This window comes from Homarus americanus, unplaced genomic scaffold (assembly GCF_018991925.1).
Source record: "Homarus americanus isolate GMGI-L3 unplaced genomic scaffold, GMGI_Hamer_2.0 scaffold30768, whole genome shotgun sequence".
In the NCBI taxonomy this organism is placed as follows: Eukaryota; Metazoa; Arthropoda; class Malacostraca; order Decapoda; family Nephropidae; genus Homarus; species Homarus americanus.
The window spans coordinates 1,012,244-1,034,640 of NW_024746690.1; the positions used below are offsets into that span (position 1 = coordinate 1,012,244).

General features: G+C 39.8%; 2 protein-coding genes across 3 annotated transcripts in view; both read right to left on the reverse strand.

Moving 5' to 3' along the window:
• Nucleotides 1-2,737: 2,737 nt before the first annotated feature.
• LOC121879387 (probable 4-coumarate--CoA ligase 3) lies at nucleotides 2,738-18,764 on the reverse strand. The gene is made up of 12 exons (XM_042386002.1): nucleotides 18,631-18,764; nucleotides 16,550-16,621; nucleotides 14,734-14,875; nucleotides 13,812-14,019; nucleotides 13,199-13,401; nucleotides 12,921-13,065; nucleotides 11,667-11,821; nucleotides 10,870-11,044; nucleotides 9,779-9,948; nucleotides 9,443-9,598; nucleotides 8,696-8,844; nucleotides 2,738-3,694 (listed from the first exon to the last, which is right to left on the reverse strand). Exons 2-12 carry the CDS (start codon nucleotides 16,609-16,611, stop codon nucleotides 3,568-3,570), a joined length of 1,692 nt encoding a protein of 563 aa, XP_042241936.1. The 5' UTR covers nucleotides 16,612-16,621; nucleotides 18,631-18,764; the 3' UTR covers nucleotides 2,738-3,567.
• Nucleotides 18,765-20,733: 1,969 nt separating this feature from the next.
• LOC121879413 overlaps nucleotides 20,734-22,397 on the reverse strand; it is a 44,911-nt gene continuing 43,247 nt past the window's right edge. For both annotated transcript variants that reach the window (XM_042386049.1, XM_042386051.1), the window contains exon 14: nucleotides 20,734-22,345. In XM_042386049.1, coding sequence (XP_042241983.1) covers nucleotides 22,176-22,345 — 170 coding nt within the window. In that variant the 3' untranslated portion in view covers nucleotides 20,734-22,175. The remainder of the gene's footprint in view (nucleotides 22,346-22,397) is intronic.

Consider the following 22,397-nt stretch of genomic DNA (forward strand, 5'->3'; position numbering starts at 1 on the left):
ATATGCAGTATATTTTATTAATTCATTTACCTTTTAAAATAGTATATTTTTCGAATATTAGCCACGATTCATGCTTAAATTACGTACAACGTTTTCAAGTATCTGAAGGAGAGATAATCAATGAATGACGTCACCAACACCACGTGGATCATGTTTACACCTCACAGATGTGTTGCGACGCGTAAAACAATGTTAAAATAAAACCACTTAAACCATTTATTATTATTCCTAATTTAAAAGTGGACAATGATAACCAACCCAACTTGAGGTAAACACGTGTACCATAAGAATGTAAAGTTAAATTAGGTTTATTAACTTTATGTTAGGTATTTATTTTAAACTTAATTCAACGGTCGTGTTTGCGAGACGTGAATTGTCGGTTCCGACCAAACTTCCAACAAAGTTCATGCTCTTTTGTAATCCATATACTGCACATAACACGGAAGACAAAAGGAACTCTATCTTTTTTAGTTAATAATATACACCGAGATTGTGAAATAGATAAGATATTCAGAGCTGGCTGTACCTACGTCAGCAAGACAGGAACTTGACAAAAGAAACAACCACAGCCATACCTGGCATAATACAGTATTGATGACTGTTCGAGTATAAGGTGAACGAAAGAAGTCACAGGTAACTGTTACATTTATTTAAATACCATTAACAAGTAGGTAAATTAATATATATATATATATATATATATATATATATATATATATATATATATATATATATATATATATATCATGTAGATCCACAATGAAAACGTGAATAAGATAAATCTTGATAAAATCACACGAGAAAAGGGAAACAACGGAGCACCTTAGCTTTTGTCTTTATACAAGACATTGTGAGAGGTTGGAGTCATAGACCACGTTCTTTGTAGACTTTATTCTAACAGCGTCAGCTGGTGACTGGCAACCGGGCACTGCCAAAGACAAGCCCCCATCTCAACATGGGAAAACATATCGTACGATGGTAAAATCTTACAGACATCTTCAGAGGCAACTGGATTACATGGACAGAGAGAGGCTTAAATATACAGGGTGACCTTAAAAACATGAGGTCAGGTCATAATGATGTCATCCACTAATCCCCACACCAACACCAACACCAACACCAACACACACGTAGAGGAGCTTAAGAGAAGGGGGCGACGTGACTAGTCAGGTCAGGTCACAAATAGGGGACCCACAAAATAACTATCATACATCTAGATCCAAGGTTTTCAAAGCATTTTTAACCTTGGGCCACTGACAAATTAATTTATGTAACATATATTAGTTTTGGACTGACCATCACTAAGGTTTATGGGTTTTAATTCCTTAATCAAACTAGCTTCAACCAGAAGTCTTTCTGTGACACAAGATGATTTGAATATTTCTAAGCTTTTTTCCCAAGCAATGGGATGATTATTATTCCTAACATGAACGAACAAGGCACTGCTTTCAGATGCTGTTCTGATATTGTACTTATGTTGTCTGATTCTGAGCTGCAATGTTTTTCCTGTCTGTCCTACATAATGACCATTACATTTGCTACATGGAATACAATAAACACTTCCATTTACATTCAAACTTGGGCTATTTTTTATTAACATATTGGTAATGGTTGAGTCATACTTGAAAACAACATTAATATTTAGTAGTTTGAGGGACCGAACTAACGAGACAAATTCATTACGATAGGGCAGTCAAAATATTCTTAAGTGTAGGAATTTGTCTGGTTTGAGAGGAATGAAAGGATTTTTTAGCCCCTTTAAAACAACGATCAACAAACACAGAAGGGTACCCAAGTTTTTGTGCAATGGAACGAATGTGTTTCAATTCATCATCAATAAATTCAGCGTCACAAATACGCAGACATCTTAAGAACATAGCAGAAAAAACTGACATTTTGGTAGACTCCAGGTGATTCGATAAAAAGTGTATGAAACTGTCTACCTGTGTGGGCTTTCTGTATACCTTAAATTTGTAGTTTTGGCCATTTCTCATGATAAGCATATCAAGGAATGGAAGAGAACCATTTATTTCTCTTTCAATTTTGAATGTGATACTTGGGACAATATCATTAAGCTTGTCTAAAAATTCCAATGGGTCACTGTTTCTAGGCCAAAGACAAAGAACATCATCTACATATCTATACCATGGAGGAATAAAGTCCACTATATTGGGTAGTAATCTAGCCTCAAAAAACTCCATATAAATACAGGCTAGAGGAGCAGAAAGACAATTACCCATGCTCATGCCAAATATTTGCTTGTAAAACTTCCCATTTGCTCTAAACACATTGTCAGTTACGCATAACTCTATCAATTTGAGAAAAGTATCATGTTCAATAGTTAAATCTAACAGTTGTAATTTATCTTTAAGAAATGAAAGTAGGCCTTTCACAGGTACTCTAGTGAAAAGTGAATTTACATCAAAACTTATTAATTCACATGGTCAGTGGCTAGAGCGTTTGCCAGATGTAAACAAACACACATTTATCACATCATATTAAAACTTCTGCAATGGCCCCCAAGGAACCTGGCAGTCGTAGCCGGACTAAAGATGCTAGATAAGCAATCCATATAGTTGTCACATCTCACAAAATGCACCAGTACTATACCAGGCATAAGTGCAGACTATTGTACACTACGAAAACTATTGTGATAATTAGAAAGTGGCCGAGTCCTGCAGCAGAGGATCTGAGAAGATTTAGGGCTGCTGGGGTTTAAGGTCTGACTTGCCTGTTGTAAATTAAAAAAAAAAAAAAACTTGGCTAAAACAGAGGCTCTTGGGAGATGAAGTGAATACCTACCTAATTTACCACCACTAGTACAGTAGAGGTGACCTTGACAGAGGGAGGAATTAAGGTGATGACCTGTGTAGGATTCCACTCATTGCTCTTGATAATGTTATTATATAAGGACTGTACTGTAGCCCATTACTGGTCCTGCTTCATGGCCTCAAGCTGGTAGACTGTGTCCTCTTGCATTAGTAGAGTTCAACATCTTGAAAAAGTGATCTAAGTTTGTATCTTCCATCTCTTTCAGGTTACCGAGTGCGCTTATAAGGTCCACACTTACTGAAGAGGTGCCAGCCTACTTGGATAATTGAGATGATTTGGTTCAGGAATAATCCCAGTCACTGTGTGGTGCCTCTTGTGGGGGTGTTATGTCTTTCTCCGAGGTATGATGGTTCCCATACATGAATTTTTCTATTGATGCTTTACTCCACAAAATCTATCTTCCCAACACTTTTCGCTCCAATTACCCTTTTCTCTACACTCATCTGATAGTTGTCTACGCTGCGCTATCATCCAATAATTGCCTACACTATCATCCAATAATTGCCTTCACTATCATCCAATAATTGCCTACACTATCATCCAATAATTGTCTACACTATCATCCAATAATTGTCTACACTGTCATCATATAACTGTCTTCTTATGTAATCTTTACATTTCATAAATTTCGTCTATATTTCCCTTTATCATAACTTTCTTCTTCTATTCATTCTTTATCCAGACGTTTCTGTCTTCAGTTCGTTTATCTTTGCTGTAGTCTCCCATACCTAGATCTCACAATAAAGCCGTTTTCTTTAGTTCTTTTCTCAGCAGCTTACCCGTGGCAGACTTAGGGATCTCGTTTATGAAGACGACTCCTCCCGCCAGGTGCTTATGGGGTGCTAGTTTCAGCTTCACAAACCTTCACAGATAAAATTTTAAGTTATATTCTTATACGTTTACCATTTCACAAAAGCAAGGGACAGATACAAGAATAGAGGTTACAGAAAACACCGTGTAAAACAGGTTAATAAGTATCCTGTAAATGTTGAAAAAGATGTATATAAAAATATAGTGAGTAATGACTTATGAATGATTAAGGTGTACATAAAACAAAGGTAAATACTGAGAAGTTCTATTACTGATGTTGTAGAGTTAAGTGATGGGGATGAAAGAGGCCGCAACAGGTTCTTTTTTTTTACGAGGAAAACTTAAGAAAAGTGACCAGATGTATTTTACAATGAGCTAGAGGTATTTTTCACACTATTTACACTTTATGAACAGAACACCACAAAAGAAAGTTTCTCTACTGCTGCACAGGGAAATTAAGAACCAAACAGACTGTGAAGAGCTGCAGAAAGATCTGTATAAGCTTCAAAATGATCGAGGAAATGGCTGCTAAGATTCAACGTCACGAAGTGTAAGAGGCTGCACCTGGGTTGCACCAATAGTAAGGAGGTGTATCTTATTTTCTTTTATCCTCTTCGCCACTGATCGGCTCGTTAGCCGCCCGGGCGATCGGTCACATCTCTGTCACGCACTGTTGGCAAGTATTGGGCATGCACCGGCTTTTGAATGTACCTGAACCTGCTCTAGTGTTGGTCAAGTCTTGTCTTGAAAGAGCTCACACTCGGTGCCGTCACAACACACATGTCCCAACAGGACGAAGAGACTGCATTAACACAGATCGAATGTTAAAAGGACCTGAGTGTGTATTTCGACAATGAGCTTAAATTCTCGGGCCATTGTAAGAAGGCGAATCAGGCAACGAAACTAGTTGGTCTTATAAAAAGGTCGTTTAGGTATGTGGATGGTTCGTCACGATCTTTAAGAGTGAGGTGCTTCCCCGTCAGGTCCCCGATGAGGTGTGCTATAAACTGTGAGTTAATTGAAAATGTCCAAAGGGGGGCCACCAGACTGGTGCCTGCTCTACGGAACCTCAGTTTACCCAGAGAGATTGGAGCACCTACCTAGATTATACTACAGACGGGCGAGGGGCGACCTAATCGAAGTGTATAAACATCTCAGGGGTCACAGCTCAAGGTTGAAGAAGCCACAAGTCCAGAAAACTGTGCGGATAAATTTTTTCGGAGTGAGAATTGTGAACTCTTGTCAACTGAGGGTCATCTTTGAATGAGTAACAGTTAGTTTGTTTGTGATTATTGTCATTGCGTGAGTAGCGATCACTGGCAACTCAGGGATATATATACCAACGCATCAGGCAGGACGAGCGTCCCCTGACGCCGCCCCAACGTTTGTTCCAGGTATGTTTATGTGTAGCCATTCAGTTAATTCAGTGAATTGTAGTGAATATCAGTGTTCATCAGTGTTCATGCTTTAACAGTTGAATTGTCATTCACCCAGTGTAAGAGAAGTAATATAACGTAATACGTCTGTCATCTAGACGAGATTTGTTTGTGTGTTGTCATGCTTCCCAGTCCGTCCCCTGACGCCGCCCCAACGTTTGTTCCAGATCCCATTGTGATTCTTGCATCACTCAACAACTGCCCCGGATGTAGTAGATACCCAGCAGGGAGCATATATGAAACGATGGCACCGATGCGGCATGATTAATGTGCTCCACTGCCTCGTTGGGCCAGACCCCAGACTCGCCATGTGTCTGGCTACCACACACAATAACAACGGTCGTGAATCTCAGTGTTCTACCCTGGGACGCACCCTGGAAGTATATGTCCACAGTGAGTGTTGCAACATGTATGTTAGGGATAATTAGTTGGAAATAATTATCCCATGTTGGGTAGTGGACCCAGGTATCTGCTGATTTCATTATTAACGTGTATGTTGAGTAAGATCTTGTAACTGTACTGAGAAGTACCACTTGGATGTTGAGTAAAGTAATCTGCAATGAATGCCAGGTACTATGTATTGTGAGTAGGGCCAAGGAACTGGTCCTGCTATGCCATGTAATGTAACACCAGTAAGGTTGTGTGCAGTAAGAGTGTAAGGTCTGAGTAATTACTGTTGAGTAAAAAAATAAGAAAATAAGTAAAGAAGAAAGAACTGAGTCTGCAATAAGCCCAGTGTAATGACCACGGTCTTACACGTCAGTTAGCGCCAAAAATCAAATGATTCATATTACGCTCAATAGCCCACAAAACATGTACCTCGGCTTTCGTTTGAGTCCTCCATCTGAGGAGTCCGTTTTCTCATCACTTCAAGACACCTCAGTCCTCCGTTATCCCATTTTCTCTGACTTACTGAAACCAACCTCTCTATAAAATGGATTTGAGTGTGAGAGAGAACACCCTTGTTTTGAGTCAACTTAGATATGTCTGTTTACAGTTGGAACATTCAAGATCCATTGTGAGTGGGGTAGAATGCTTCAACTGTCCTCATCGTTAGTAGAACGTGTCAAGTAAGTGAGTGTCGAGTTTGCCAGCTAGAGTGGCGTATTTTATGTCGTCCGTGGGGGTATCCATGAGTTTCTGATCGCGCCTGAAGTTATATCATTTTGTCGCCCCGACATCAGAGAATCTGATGTTTATAGTTTAATTAGTGTCAGTTGTCTATTTGAGAAAGTCATTAATCTCCTGAACTATTCTGTCAACTGGTATAATCTCCAAGATCTAGCGCCTCCCCGTGAATAGCCCCTTGTTCGCCTCAGGCCTGAGCTTGCAGAATTAATGTTATCGACGTGTATATTCCACCTTTTCCTGGCAAGCTCAACCTCTGATTAGATTATATGAATAGACATAGGAAATTACCCTGATCAAGAACACCGGAGTTCATAACTAAGTATACAGTGATCCAAAATGATAGAGAAGTTATGTTGTTGGTAAGATCGACCCTTCTGGTATGAATATGGAGGCCCAAGCTGCCCAGCAGGTGCACATATATACCTCTACACGAGGGAGAATCACGCATTCGTGACTTCCTCAACGTCTCTCCAGGTATGTTAACGTGTGTTCCCGCCGCCTATTAATTCAGTTTAACTTAGTCAATTTTGGTGAATATCAGTGCTCATGTGTTAACATAGTGAATTCTGTGCCAATTAAGTCGAGTAACGTAGAGATTTAGATATTGTCTGAACCGTTGCCAGGCGTATGTTTTGTATAGTTGAAGTTAGACCTTTACGCATTCGTGACTTCCTCAACGTCTCTCCAGTGTGTTGAGCTGAATACTCATCAGCTAACGTGGGGCGGTAACCGGGTTGGACGATGCCGTTAATTCGACAGGACTGAACTGGGAAGTCCGTTTCCCGCAAATCAGGCGCCCACTCCCTGAGCGTGTGTCGGTCTACAACCGACCCCTAACAGCGATCTTCATTTGTTGTAGAGACCAGCGTTACCCTGGGGCACTCCTCACAGTTACATAGGCCTAAGTATTATGGTACCTTGTTTGGGGGATAACTAGCAGAAATATAGTATCCCAGGTTAAGTATTGACCCACTGAATGAGAGTTAAAAGTGCCATGTTGTTCCTTGTGAATTAACAGGAGGTATTGTATGTTGAGATAATTGTGGAGTTGTCCAGTGTGCTATGTATTCATTGGTAGTGACCATGAAATGATAATCTGAGAGTATAATGATATAACCAAGAAGTGAAGAGTTAATTTGCTACTTGGTAAGGTAAGACCTGAGGGTCCAGTGATATCTGGTGTATACCCAGTACTGAATATCATTTGGCAGAGTGACAATACCACAATTGTCGATTGAAGTAATAAGTATTTGGAGGTATTTAATGAGGTAATAAGTTCTTGAAGTGTTTGATGACTTAAGAAACAAATTGCAGTTCTGTTTTGTCTGAGTGAATCTAAGATGCATCTTATCCAATCACTGTGTTAATAAATATTGAATTAGTAATCTACGTCTACGAGTATCACCACTCTATCCTTTCCCACATTGGTTCTCAGAAAATAACTAACTCACGTGCCTAGAAGCTCGCTACCTAACAGTTAACTAAGAGATGTTATATTCTAGAAAATCCTGGGTGGTGGCAGGCTACCGTTGTAAGTATAATAAGTGTGGTAATAACAAAGACATGGTTTCCCAGGTTAATCCATGGTTTAGAATATAACTAGAACAAAATATATGGATGAGATCATAATATATGACAGGAAATGAAAAGAAAGAACATTGACTTGGAGAACATAAGCAGAGAAGCATAAGAGTTACTTATATAAGAATATATAAGAATATAAGGTATATAGAGATAAAGAACATATAAGAATATAAGCAAGACTATATAAAGTAAGTATGTGTGTAAAGAACTGAAGAAGGATAAGTATATAAAACGGGATACTCATTGAAAAGAATAACTGGATGGTAAATTATTGAAAAGAGGAAACTCGGCCCGTTACACCAGGAGTTGAGCCTGATAGTTATATGATTAATAATATATTTTTTTCCCTTTGATTTCATATTAATAAATTTGTTCTTAGAGTACTTTAGGTGTATTCATTTCTCCCACAGTATTTTACCTTTATTTCCGTCCAAGTGACTTGATACCAGAATTACCTTACCCATGTGCCTAGACCCTCGACCATGCTACCAAAAGAATAGGTGACAGAACCGAGTAAGAGTAAGAACTAAGATAAGAGAAGTAAGTAAGATGAGGGTGGTGTAGAGGTGGTGGAACACACGCGCCCTCACACGATATATTCAGCAGGTGCATGCCCAGTATCTGCCAACAGTGTGTATCAGAGACGTGACCGATCACCCAAGTGGCTCACGGGCCGATAAGTGGCGAAGAGGATTAAAGTAAAAAGTAAAAGGATGCCCTTACCAATTGTAAACCTTTATGACAATATTACTATATAATTATTATTATCTCAAGTACTGTATAAATGAGAACAACCTGTAGTCAGTATGAAGAAAACAGTAACTATAAAAAAAAGTCTTTGATGTTATGTACAAATTTCTTTATTAATGACAGTGACTCAGACCAGGAAGCTATGCACTTACTCTTTAATATCAGTTTCTGTAGTCGGTGCTGAGGTGACGACGTAGGCGCGTGGTGCCTCCCCAAGCCTCTCATCCGGCACCCCCACCACGCCCACCTCCACCACTTTGGGGTGTTGCAAGATCACGTCCTCCAGTTCAGATGGCGCAACCTTAGGGGATACGTCGACAGGATCAAAAATTAATTAATTTAAATATTGCAGTCAAGGGGAGCTATCCTCTGTGGGAGTAGCCATGGCAAACAAAGATGGCTTCCTGTTTTAACATATTCTTTGCCCTGTCTATTTCTCTTACTCCTTTCCCTATTTTTCTCTCAAGATGTGTTAGAAGAAACATTTAATTTGCCATTGTGAGTTTTTTCTCGTGATGGAGGTTTTCTTCCACCCAACACACTCCATGCACCGTGTCATGCTACCCTCTGCCCAAATGGTTAACGAGCCGGTCAGTGGCAGAGAATTTTCAACCTTGAGCTGTGACCTGTTGGAAATACAATAAGCATTCTACAGTAGTTAGTGGATGTGTCAGCTTTAAGAGTAGATATGAATACTGGTTTCTTTATTTTATGGTCGTCTTGACATTGCTGAATCATTACCTGGAAGTACAGTATAAAATGCTTAAACTTTTTTTTAAAGCAACTCATTAACTACCTCTACAAAACTCTGCTCATAAGAAGGCCAACTGAGGATGGAAGCCATTTTTGTTTCCTATTGGAGTTGTCGGATCTGGCAGGTGGATTAAATGAAATCTTACCTGTAGAGCCTTGACCTTAATGAGTTCCTTAGTCCGATCAACAATGGTAAAGAAACCTTCCTCATCATATCTTCCAATATCTCCACTGTAAAGCCAACCTTCTTTATCGAAGATTGCCGAGGTGGCGTCAGTATTTTGGAAATAACCCGACATCATCTGGAAGAAAGAAACTCATACTGGTTAGATTAGGTTAGGCTTTGATTTCAGTTTAATTCGTGAAAAAGAGCACTATGGAATAACACACTAAATGTACTGGCAGTATTCCATATCAGAAAAGACATGTATGATGTAAAAGATAAATGGTTGAGTAGAAATAAAGCAAAGTATAATAATTACACAGGGTGTCTTAATACAAATCTCTCCATTATGGTTGGGTGGTAATTCTTCTCCCGTCACGGTATCAACAACCTTGGCTGACACATTAGGCAGGAGGCGACCACAGTTTCCTATCTGCTGATGAGTTTTTGGAGTTAAATGTGTAAGGAGCACTTCTGTCATCCCATATCCTGTCAAAGAAATGATTATATACTACGAATATAAAGGCAGACGATCAGGATATTCAAGAGAGCCATCATGCATTACTTTCTCATCATTGATCTGAGATAGGAGAATATTAGAAGTCCATGCTACAGAGATCAAAGAAAGGAGATGATGTAATAAAGGTATATTGTGGCTAAGATGAAGTGATCAAGAGTGCCAACTAATTGAAAATGTCCAAAGGATCGAGGACCACCACAGTGTTGCTGGCACTCAAACATGTCATGTAACAAAAGAGATTAGAATGTCTACAACTGCCAGTTTATATTAAAGAAGGGCAAATGGTGAGTTAACAGTGGTTTATAAGCATCTTAAACATTGCATTACTCAGTCAACTGTTCATATATGCAGTAAGAGGATGGCTGGCTGCTCCACTACAAACCACAGCTTCAAGTTAAAGAAGATAACAGCACAGAAAACTGTAAGTGGTAACTTCTTCGGAGTAAGAGTTGTGAACTCTTGGAGTAACCTGCCAGAGACTGTTAGCTCTAACTTGACCAACACTGACACATGTTCAGGTATATTCAAGAGCCCATACATGCCTAGTACAGTGCTTGAGACAGTGCAAACAACACTTAACTTGCTAGTACAGAAGAATGAAAAGTGGTAAAACGGATAAACAAATACTGGAAGCATTAAACTTCACAGGAACTTCCTCTAATAAAGGATCAACTTCTCTCCTCCACTGTTTTATTGTCAGCAGATTAAACACACAGGGGTAGTGGTTGACGTGGGGGATAATTAACAAATGGCAAAAATTCTTATATTATGATCTATGTACTGTACCTTTTTCATGTATAGCCGACATCATCCTTGGATCAAATTTATTCCTCTAAAGAAAGCATTTTATACTCCACTGTAATATTTACAAACTTCAGTATCTTTAATACCTTCTTGGAAGATGATGGGTCTCCCAATTTTCTCCATAAGTGCTTGTGCAGCTGAGAGTGCAACAGGGGCAGCACCGCACAAAGTTACCTCAAGAGAAGTTAGTGCCTCAGGGGTGACTGTAGGAGAGTGGGCCAAGAAGTTGAGCACAGTAGGGACTGTGTGCAGGTATCTCACCTGCAGGGTAGGAAAGTTTTTGTGAGAGCCTACACAGCATGTTAACTGGATATGTACAGTAAAATTATTTTGATATATCATTAAGATTAATCCCGTCATTATAATATCATTTTCTCCACCAATTTTTCCTAGGCCGAAATTCCACATTTTACTGAATCACAGAATCTTCTATGCTGTACTTTATACCATTCCAAAAATCTAACAGACAAACTTCTAAATCATGCACATTGTATTAACATTCTCGCTACTCAAAACGATAACCTTCTTTGTAAGTTTGAAGGCTGATGAAGTGCTTTATCTCTCCTAGTGTCGCAGACTGTACATCCTTATCTATATCATTAGCTTACAATACAAACCTTGATAATTAAATTTACTTTCCTGTAGTTATTCAAAAGTGTCACATATTGTATTGCTCAGACAATACCTAACACACACACACACACACACACACACACACACACACACACACACACACACACAGAGGCATTAGCATCACCACCAAATATATGAATCAAGTCATATCTCATTCAGACTAGCCTGACATCGACAATAATTTTATTAACATTGACAACTCTAAACCATAGATATATTAAGCATCATGGTGGCATACCAAACAACTTACCTTGTAGTGGTTAATGTCTCTGGTGAAGGTGTCGGGGTTAAACTTGGGCACACACACCAGTTTTGACCCAGTATGAAACGCTGCCATAATTTTGACAAAAAATCCATACACATGGAAGAAGGGAAGGTAACCAAACACTGCTTCTTGGTATGAATCTGAATGAGAAAATATTATAATGTGTTAACAAGACATACCAGCAACAGTTATCTATATATTGTTATTATTGATGAAAGAGTTAACTAACAGTACACGTGCAGCCATTACACCACACTTGGACATAAGAAAAAACTAATTCAAATGAAGTTATACTTATGATTTTTTACCCAAAATAGAGTATAGCTTAAAATATTTACTGTCAGAGTTTCAATAATCTAAGTGAAAAATAAAACTTCAAAAAATTAAAAAAAAAGCTCAAAACTGAATGAAATTTGGCCAATTTTCAACAGCCACAAGTCAGCACCCCATAGCTGTCCTGGGATTTTTTTGGGTAATATAATTATACAGAATATTTGTTAAACTGTCTATCTGTCATTGGTCTGTGTTCTGACAGTCATGGTAAATAAATGAATTCCGTAAACTAAAATTCCTTCAGCGGCTCAAAAGAACCACGTAGAAAAAGTAAAGAGTGCAGTGTTGTACAGTACTGGTAATAAACTTATGAAGTAGCCAGATAAACAAATTTATTTGATAAACTTATTGATTTAAAACAATATCATTAAAATCTATGAACATTCGGTGGAGCCTTTGTTTTCTAAAGATAAAAAACTTGTTTGAGAAAACGCAAGTCAAATTTATTCTCATAATTATGCAATTACTGAGCATTATTGAGACTAATTAGTGTGCATGATGAGATATGTATTGGATATGATCAATAAAACATTGTAGCTGATGGAGTTATGTGACGGGTGTACACTTGTGGTATAAACCTCGTCACTGGGGCATTATTGAGACACCTGTACTGGTATTGATATCCCACGTAAAACAACTATTTCTTATTCATAGTTGCTACCAAACAATGAATTGCAAAATTTAAATGAGCCTGAACCGTGCAATAGAGCCATAAAGCAACAATGTGAGTATCGCTTCCCAGTAGGTGAAGGGCTCGAGTCCTGCTGTGATCAGTCTGACACTCACCACCAAACAGGTTTCCCAACTCCGGTTTCCTCCTGTACTTACACTGGATAAACCAACTGCCCGTACAACTAGTAAGCTGATAAGTGGTGAAATAAATAAATAAATAACTATAATATTAACCTGTTGTCTCAGAGATTTGCAAGAAGTACGGGGATGTGTACATGTCAAGGTTAGAGGTTAAAGCACCGTGAGAGATGGTCACTCCTTTGGGGTGTCCAGTAGTTCCACTTGAGTAGGGCATGACTGCTATATCACTCCGGGAAGTCTAGAAAAGGACAAGGAATCATTATTGTTCAACTTTTAGCTTTTATATATATATATCAACCTCTCATGGACTTATGGGCTGGATTAATTCTGACAAAAATAATCTTCCGAACTTAATAATTCACATTACTGACCTCTACAGGATCAGCAAAGGAGACAGCTGTGTTCTCCAGGACGTGTTGCAAGTTAATGGATCCAGAAATAGACGATGGACCGTTCATCATCAGGACAACTGGCTTCTTGTGTAGTGCAAGGGCAGCATCTAGGTTCTTCTCCAAGCCTGTGTCTCCAACCACTAATTTGGGATTGCTAACATTCAGGTGTCGACATATTTCCTCTGTGTGACAGAAAAATGTCCGATGAAAACTTCAACAAGAGAGAAGCTTCAGGGATGTACAGTATCTAAATGCAGTACAGTACAGTACAGTACAGTACAGTACATGCATCCTGTAGTCAGCGAAAGGTGTTCTGCATATGGCATCTATAATAATTAAATAATTATTATAATGATGTCTTTTCTTTTAACTTATGACACTTCCCTCCCACAGGAAGCTCCTGTTGGAGGGTTTAGCCAAGACAGAAAAGCCTTCCTGTGACCAACCATCCAAGCAGCTGACAGGGTGTCACCCGCGGTGTTCTCGACATGTATCAATATTTATATGCCTGATATCCCACAAGTCTGAAAATATGACCACTTACAATATTTTCGGAATCATAAACCCACTGCAGTATTACAGAGTGACTTGCCTGGTGTGGAGGATGTGGAAAGTAAATTTGCAACTGCCCCAATGCTGGCAGCTCCCAGCAGTACAATGGGGTATTCTGGCCTGTTAAGCATCACTATCGCCACAACATCCCCTTTTTTGACGCCCAGTTTAGTCAGCATCCCGCCCATTCTGGCAATGTTGTCCATCAGTTGAGAGTATGTAGACTGGCGGCCAGTCACTGCACATTCCTATAAATTTCCATAAAGTTCTCATACTTTATTGAAATGGGAGATGACTCCCAAAATTTTTTGGCCACAGCTGTAACAAATACTGCAAAATAAATAAATAAGGAAAATAAACCACTAGCAACATTAGCTAGCTACATGTGAGATGCTTCTCATACACAGGTACAGAACTGTACCTGAAGGTTCTGTTCCTGGCTAAAGTGGAGGACTGTTGTTCCTCCTTGCATACTATGGTAAACCCTGTACTACACATAGCAAAAAAATGTATCGTGCAGGCAGTCTGCCGACTTCCGTGATGATCCATACTTCACCTGATGTGTTCATATTCAGTTATACCATCAACTATATACACAGCAGGATATGTCGCTAGCAACAGATTATGTGAGGACATCCTCAGGTAAGGACAGCAGGACTACCACCATAACACTAGCCATCGTCCGTGGCGTCATAAGCTTGGCACGTGCGGTACCCTTTACTGTGTGTATACTCAGTGATCAAATGGCTACACTATTGGGTGTGCTTGCTGATGATGGAACAATGTAGACAAACCTGCTAGCAAAGAGACGAGATTATCTACTAGCTACTGATTTAAAGTGGAACAACCCTTTGGTGAACTAGCATCATGCTGAGGAGGTGCAGTAATGTACTGGGTGTTGAACAGTGATGGAACAAGCTTTCCGTGAAGTAGAACCTACAAGAACATGCTAATTCACCTACTGTGGCAACCCTGTTGGCCCATTTGGATGAATTCTTGAAGACGTGGGTGACCAGGTTACCAGGGACCACTTCAAGATCTGGATACTTTGATGTGATGATGTTGTGGGCAGACCAGCTCGTGCAGATGTGTCTGGCTCCTGTCCTGTGTGGTCATGGGAGGAGGGTAACTTAATCACCACCCAAAGAGCGCAGGATCATGAGTCTTAAAATGATGGTGAAGTTAAGAGTACTGTAGTAAACATTATCAGAGGCAGATTAGGATCAAATAAGGTGTAAGATGAGAGAAAATAGACACCAAACAATTCTAGACACGACCAGGTACTGTAGCTCAATTCTGAGAAAGTTTTTAAGGTCTCAGGAGCCCCTACAGGGCCTACACTCAAATAATTTAGGATTCAATTAAAACTTTTTGGGGGTCGCGATTATAAAATAAATTGTCAGCCAGCAAGCGTATTTACTGCACTCACTAAATATTTCCCAATACAAAAGACCAGGTGGCAAAAACTGTACAGTACTTTGTTTGACCAAAATGATCAGTGGAGGAAACAAATGAAGGGAAGAAAGGCAGATTTCCGCTCCTATAAATGGTAAAAATATCTTCGAGATGTCTTGAAAAGTATCCAACTGACATAACTAAAGTGCGTCATATAGTTCCGTTGCTTCACCAGAGAGAGTGAGGATGTAGCACTTTGTACAGTATTTAGCACAGTAACGTATTTTTCATTTGGTACACACAGAAGCATCCTGGCTGCCACCGCATGTTCAAGCTGCTCTCTGAAAGCATGTACTATCGCTGGAGCCTCCAGAAGCTTAATGTTAAAAGCTCTTCTGGAGGCTTGCTGCCTTCGCCGTTTTGGGGTGACGTGAAGTGAGATCTTGGCTCTGACGAACCGATGATCAGTGTCGCAGTGGTCTGAGCCACACATGACACGTACGGGTGATGAGGACTTCTCGGCGACCTCTTTCTCTGACAATGTGGTCAATAAGATGCCAGTGTTTGGATCGTGGGTGTTGCCACGAACCCTTGAACTTGTCGGCCTGCCTAAACAAGGTATTGGTGACAGTGAGGCTGTGTACAAAACACTTGCTGAGGAGGAGTAGGTGTTGGGATTACACTTGCCTCGTCCATTTCTCCCTATGATTCCCTGCCAAATGTTAGCATCTCTGCCAACTCTGGCAATGAAGTCACCAAGGAGCACAACCTTATCTTCTCTGGGGATAGAGGTTAGAACTCAGTCGAGGTCGGCGTAAAAGGCCTCCTTGATGTCATCCTCTGCATCCAGTATAGGGGCGTATGCACTGATGGAGAAGGCATGACGTGGGGATTCAGTGGGAATCGGAGCGTCATGAGGCGCTCGTTGATCCCAATAGGCATTTCAGTTAGCCTGTGTAGGATGCGTTGGCGGATGGCAAAACCAAGTCCACAAATGCGGTTTCTCTCTGCAGCAGGCTTACCCTTTCAGAATAAGGTATAGCCAGTCACCCGTTCTGTGAGTTGACCCTCGTCTGGGAGCCGGGACTCACTAATGGCTGCTATGTCGATATTAAACCTAGCCAGCTCTTTAGCCACAAGGGCAGTTCTTCTTCCAGGACGCTCATTTGTGCCAGTATCCAGAAGGGTCCTGACATTCCATGCAGCGACCATAAGAGGTTGTATACACACACACACACACACACACACACACACACACACACACACACACACACACACACACACACACACACACACACACACACACACACACACACACACACACACACACACACACAGTCTTACTAATTCGTGTACACACAAAGAATGTTTATAACACCTAACCTCGTGAGAGTCCTCGTCGCCAACACTCCTCGCCCTGATGCTGCTGTGACCCATGATGTCATCGCTATAGTTCTGTGGAGGAGAGTGAAAGTTTAGTTGCACTCGAGGGTGTACAGTACTGCTCCACTATCTACACTACTTATCTGTTTACTGTATTCCTAGATAAGTAATTTGTGTAGACCACATATTTCTATATTCTTCCTGCCGCCCTCTTGTTCAGTGCTCTTCCCAATATTAATGAGATGTAGATGTTGACGAGTTATTATTTTAACTACCCAAGTGTGGACGGCACAGAATGGGAAGGAAGAAATAGTAAACGCCCATTACAGGTCTTCTCAGTTCCAGACTAGAGTTCGTTGATACAGTATATTGTATGTAAAAATGGTTGGGTTGCTGGTCATGGGGAATTTGCGGTGTTTGGTGAGCTTTATTTATAGCTGTGTTCACAACTATGCTTAATTTTGCTAAGGACGGAGGATCATGGCACCTGGGGTATATTTCTAAAGGAAAATAATTTTTTCTTGCAATTACGTAATTTGAAAATTTCTGATGTAATTTACTGTGTGTAGCAACGCACTTCATTACATAACACCTCTCAGTGGAAGCCAGCAGAGGTGAGCCTTTGGGATCTGAGCAAGCAGCACAACTATCTGAGATAAAAAATATTATCTGGGCTATTAAAGAATATCTCGGTGATACTGATCAAGTAGGTGATCCTTGGTAGACGGAATTATAAGCTGTTGCCTTAGCTTAGTGGTTCTCAAACTCGGGGTAATTACTGGGGTAAAAACTACATTTTGGCTGGGGTAATATGCTTCTGTTGGCACGATGGGGTAACCTCGTATTAAACACTTATAAGTTGAGAAATGATTCCGTGACCCGTAGCACATTCGACACTGTCGAGGATATTGATTCTTTCTGGCTTTAGCAAGGAGCAGTGGGATACCCAACTCTAATGACTCGGGCTATCGACGTACTTCTTCCATTTCCCATGACCTATATGTGTGAACTTGGGTTCTCGGCACTGTACCACATCAAGTCCAAGACTAGAAACCGGCTCGTTCCAAGCTCAGATATGAGGCTGGCTCTGTCAAAGACTAAACCACACATACAAAATCTGGTGTCGACAAAACAAGTTCATCCATCTCACTAAGACTTAGTCTATAACAGCACTGTAACTGTTGCACTATTATTGATTTTTGTATAAGAAGGACTAGAATTGTACACTTGTGTTTTTTATATTAAACTTTATTGAATAAAAAGAAAGGAGTAAAATATTACGTTGGGGTAATTCGAACCTGTCAGACTTTAAATAGGGGTAAAACTGTAATTTTTTTTGAGAACCACTGCCTTAGCTGGATCAGTCGAGGCCACTAAACCATCACTACCTCGTAGAAACAGAAGGTAAACTAATAGCTCTAACACGCCACAGTTTCCCCCAAAGAATATTCTCAACTCCTGTAACTTGTTGCTACAAATCAATGTGTTGGTTTGAGAAATTATCCCTAGATATCTAACTAAAGTTGGATGTCAATAACCTACTGACTGTACATTGTTTATAATCTGGTGTTATTATATAAGGCTTAATGTAATTTACGTACAGCGGCCGCTTGGTGGCGTCACATTCGGGGGGTGAACGCTCTCACCCCATAGTGCCCCATCCTTCTAGTGTGTAGTACCCTCATCACGTGTGTCCCAGGCCGAGGACTGAACCCAAGACAGTACTGAGTTAGTGTATCCCGAAACAATATATTTACGTGTCTACCCAGTGATTAGTTATTGTTTGTTATTTTATACATTCATTTTATTTACATACCGTGTTTAGTTTACATGTGACAACAGCCGAAAAAGTTGTGTACAAGTTTTAAACACGAAGGAACATGCGTCAAAACGGACATATTATTTGAACCTGTTTTTAAGACGTTTATATCTTGTCAATGGGCCTTAAAATAATCTGAATTACCAAACGTCTGAACTTAAGCAAGAGTTCCTAGTGATCACACAACACAATACTGACAACTACTACTGTACGTATTCATGATCCGCGTATTTTAAAGTCTAACATTAACATTAATACTCACATCAATAACGTCAAATACTTCCCGGGAGTAAACAGAACAGTGTGCTGTGTGTTGAGGCTTCTGTGTATCACCGTAGCGTCGACCAAACTGACGTCAGTTCAGTGGGCCAGGTCCTGCTCGTTGCCCGCCATAATGGTTGAAACGCACTAGTGATTATTATTCTGTCCAGGGTTGCCAACTCGGATTTTCAAATGTCGCTAGGCTGGTACCTAAAAGTAGCTAAATGTCGCTAAATCTTCCATGGAAAGTCGCTAGCTATTATTCCCCCCCTTCAGTAATTTGATGCAAATAATATTTTCATAATGACGACTATAATGGACGGAGTATAAATAAAATGCATTATGTAAAAATAAAAATATTATTTTTTTTTAAAGTTTAATGTGCACACTTACCAATTATTCAATAGTAATTGCATCCCAGTCCTCTTCGTAGTCGTTGGCAGTGTGAACAACTGTAGAGCTGGAAGCATGTGAAGTGCTTGGTTCAGGTTCTCTTGTAACTGTATGCCTCCACAGTCCCTATCTTTCTTAAAATATCACTAGGAAGTTCATAACTTGCACAACAGGTGTTCTGTCTTTTTAACCCATACTTTATTGTAAGAATTGCCTTTAATGTCGATAGTTTCATTTTGTTGCGCAATTTTGATTTCACAAAGTTCATATTACTAAATGTGCGCTCTACATCTGCGTTTGAATGCGGAAGAGATAAGGCAGCGAGTGCAATTTCAGCCAGATCATGGTAAGGGTTTTCACCTGTCGCATCTCTGTAATTTGCCACTTCTGACCACAATTTTAGGGTGTTAGATGCATGGACGGGCTGACATCAAGTGATCAGGAAATAGACGTGTCCCTCCTTCTGTACCACGACCCGTTCAAATGTATTAAACTTTTCTTATTATTTATTGTCCCTGTAACCCCGTTGCTATATATTATGGCTCGAAATTAGGAAAACTGAGTTTTCATGGACAGTCCAAAAGTATCCAGAAAGTCGCTAGATTTCTGTGGATATCTCTAGATTTGCGACAAGTCGCAAATCGCTCTAAAATGTCGCTAGAAAAAAACAAAAAGCTCTAGATCTAGCTACAAAGTCGCTAAGTTGGCAACTCTGATTCTGTCGCGATATTTAACTCAACTACATTTGGTTTTCTAGTACTTTAACTATATCTTGGAAAATGTTGCCAGTTGAGTGAGTGATCGCATATATACAGCATACAAATATACACTGAACCTGACCGGGCGGTTACTAAAGCACTGTTCATACTCGTTAACCAATTAGGTACGGGATCCCCTGTGCTGAGTAAAGTCGCCTGGCGTTAACTAAAAGTACCCGTAGTGAAGTGGTTAATTTGTTGACCTACCAGCCGTCACTCTATCATTCTGAATTTCTTAATATGATATCAAGTAAAATAGAAGTTGCATTTTGTATGGTGTAGTGCACGTTGTATTAATCCTACCATAAAAAAAACCCGTTAAAAAAACTATTCCAAATTTTGTGGCAGCCTGTGAACTCTCAAGTACTGTGCTGTATATGTGAACTCTCAAGTACTGTGCTGTATATGTGAACTCTCAAGTACTGTGCTGTATATTGACGAGTGCAGCACATCACACAATGTCTGCTAGTGATATAAATCTGAAAATAATTTGGAAACTGAGCTTGAATTTAAACCGACTGACCCTAAATTTTTTAATATCTTGTATGACTAAAGATAAACTTATATTCAGATAATTACATACAAAAACAACCCCCAAAACAACAGAATACTGGACAAAGTAAACCACGGTCGGGACAAACAACATATTAATTCTCACTCACGGGTATGGTGGCTTACAGAATTCAAGTTCTTGGTGTAAAGGAACTCTTGTTTATGTCTAGTCACACTACGCCCCTAAACTCTGGTCTAACCTTATTACACAGTTTTATTATTCTAAATTCAAGGGAAATAAATTAAAAGACAAATGAATACAGTAGTTCCTTATACTTTTAGAGGAAACTATGCAGTTATTACCATGTTAGAGTAATATCCCTGCAGTTATGTCTTGCTAAATTGAAGTCATTACCGATGACATCTGGAGTAATTACCAGAGGAAAAAAAACCCTTGTCCATTCATGATCTAAAATTTATTGATAAATGCCCAACTGCAGGAGGCGAGGTGGTGAGGACAAGACAGCTTTACATATACAGTACAAGACAACTTTCAACCCACAGTTATAAAATCAAATCTTCTGGGAAAGTAACGAAAGTTTGTCCCATAAAACAAATCGACAAACATTAATGTGTGTGTGTGTGTGTTGGGTGTGTGTGTGTGTTGTGTGTTGGGTGGGTGTGTGTGTGTTGGGTGTGTGTGTGTGTGTTGGGTGTGTGTGTGTGTGTGTGTGAATCTAAGAATGCCACCTCAACACTAGGCTATACGAACTAATACCGTAGAAACAATAAATAAATTTGTACACGTTCCTTCCTATACATGTCAGTATTTTTATAACTAGAAGTGGAATCCCTTGTAGAATGCCCTAACACAACCCTAGTGCACATAACCCAACAACAGGGACGCTGGAGAGACTGTATCCATGACGCATCTATCGTCCAATTAATACTAAAGATTGTCTAATTTCGAGTTTAAATCGGTATTCTATTGGTCACCACTCCGCTATCCTGGGCTGCTCCTGACCAACAGAAATTTTACTCCCTATTTTCCGGATTGTCATTCAGAAACGTGAGATTTTGTACTGTTTGGTATTTTAGTTTTCATTTTTTTTATGCGTTCATTATTTCTGAGGCAAGACGGTTTGTATTATTCAACTTAATGTTACGTAAATTTTTGTAGGGATGAACCGCAGAACCATGTGAAGTTGTATGTTAAATAACTGTTGTTACCATGAGAGTATTATTAGGAGTCTTATTTTACCAATGAACAACGAAAATAGTAAATACTTTATAAAACACTTAGAATCATTTGGTCCCGGGCGTCTAACATAAACAAACCAATGTATTAAAAACTTCTTCATTCAATAATTTATTAATCAGTGTTTCTAAAAGGGGGGAAATTGGCTCTATACAAACATTCTGTGCAATAATTGTTGTCTTTTGTAACCTAACCAATGTCTTTGATAACATGAGCTGGATATTGTCTACCATAGTGATATAAATTATGTCTAGTAATGCTGCTTATCATTAAGTTTATCTTTGTATTAGGGTAAAGTAGTACAAAATCAGCTATGGTTGTTAACTTCCAGCTCCCACCTTCATTGTTTGCCCCCGTGAGCGTTTAAGTTATATTATGATAGAATTTGTTGATTCTCTCAGGAGCGGGGAGAGAAATCTTGCCACAATGACGATTACACCTTGGCCTCCCTGTTGTGGATAATAGCTGAAATTTTCACCACCTGACTTGAAGAAGGACCTTCCTCTCTCATCCTTATACCTGGAAGCTTCGTGTAGGAGTAAATCTAAGACGAATAATTTATGTTCCAGAATGGTGTCACTGAGGGGGGGGGGTGAGATCTGGGGTGGTGGTTGTTCTACACTGACGACTATTAGGGAAGTTTCTTCATTCCAGTCTCCTCTTGGTGGGCGGGACGAAGTCAGATCTGTAGTGTGCGCTGACGAAGGGCGTTGTGGGTGCTGCTGGGGCCTCCTCCTGTTTCTGTGCCCTGCGGAGTCTGATACACAGGACGCCGCATGCTGCTGTTAAGATGCCCACCACCACAGCCACCATACCTGCAGCAGTAATAACACAGGTAAGTTTTAAGTGATATTTAAGCAAGAATCG

Coding starts and splice junctions, on each gene's coding strand:
- LOC121879387 (XM_042386002.1), bottom strand. CDS start 16,611: ATGACATCATGGGTCACAGCAGCATCAGGGCGAGGAGTGTTGGCGACG. Junction 13,066..13,198: donor CCTTTGCTGATCCTGTAGAG/GTCAGTAATGTG, acceptor GTCCTTTTCTAG/ACTTCCCGGAGTGATATAGC. Junction 3,695..8,695: donor ACAGAAACTGATATTAAAGA/GTAAGTGCATAG, acceptor TTATCTGTGAAG/GTTTGTGAAGCTGAAACTAG.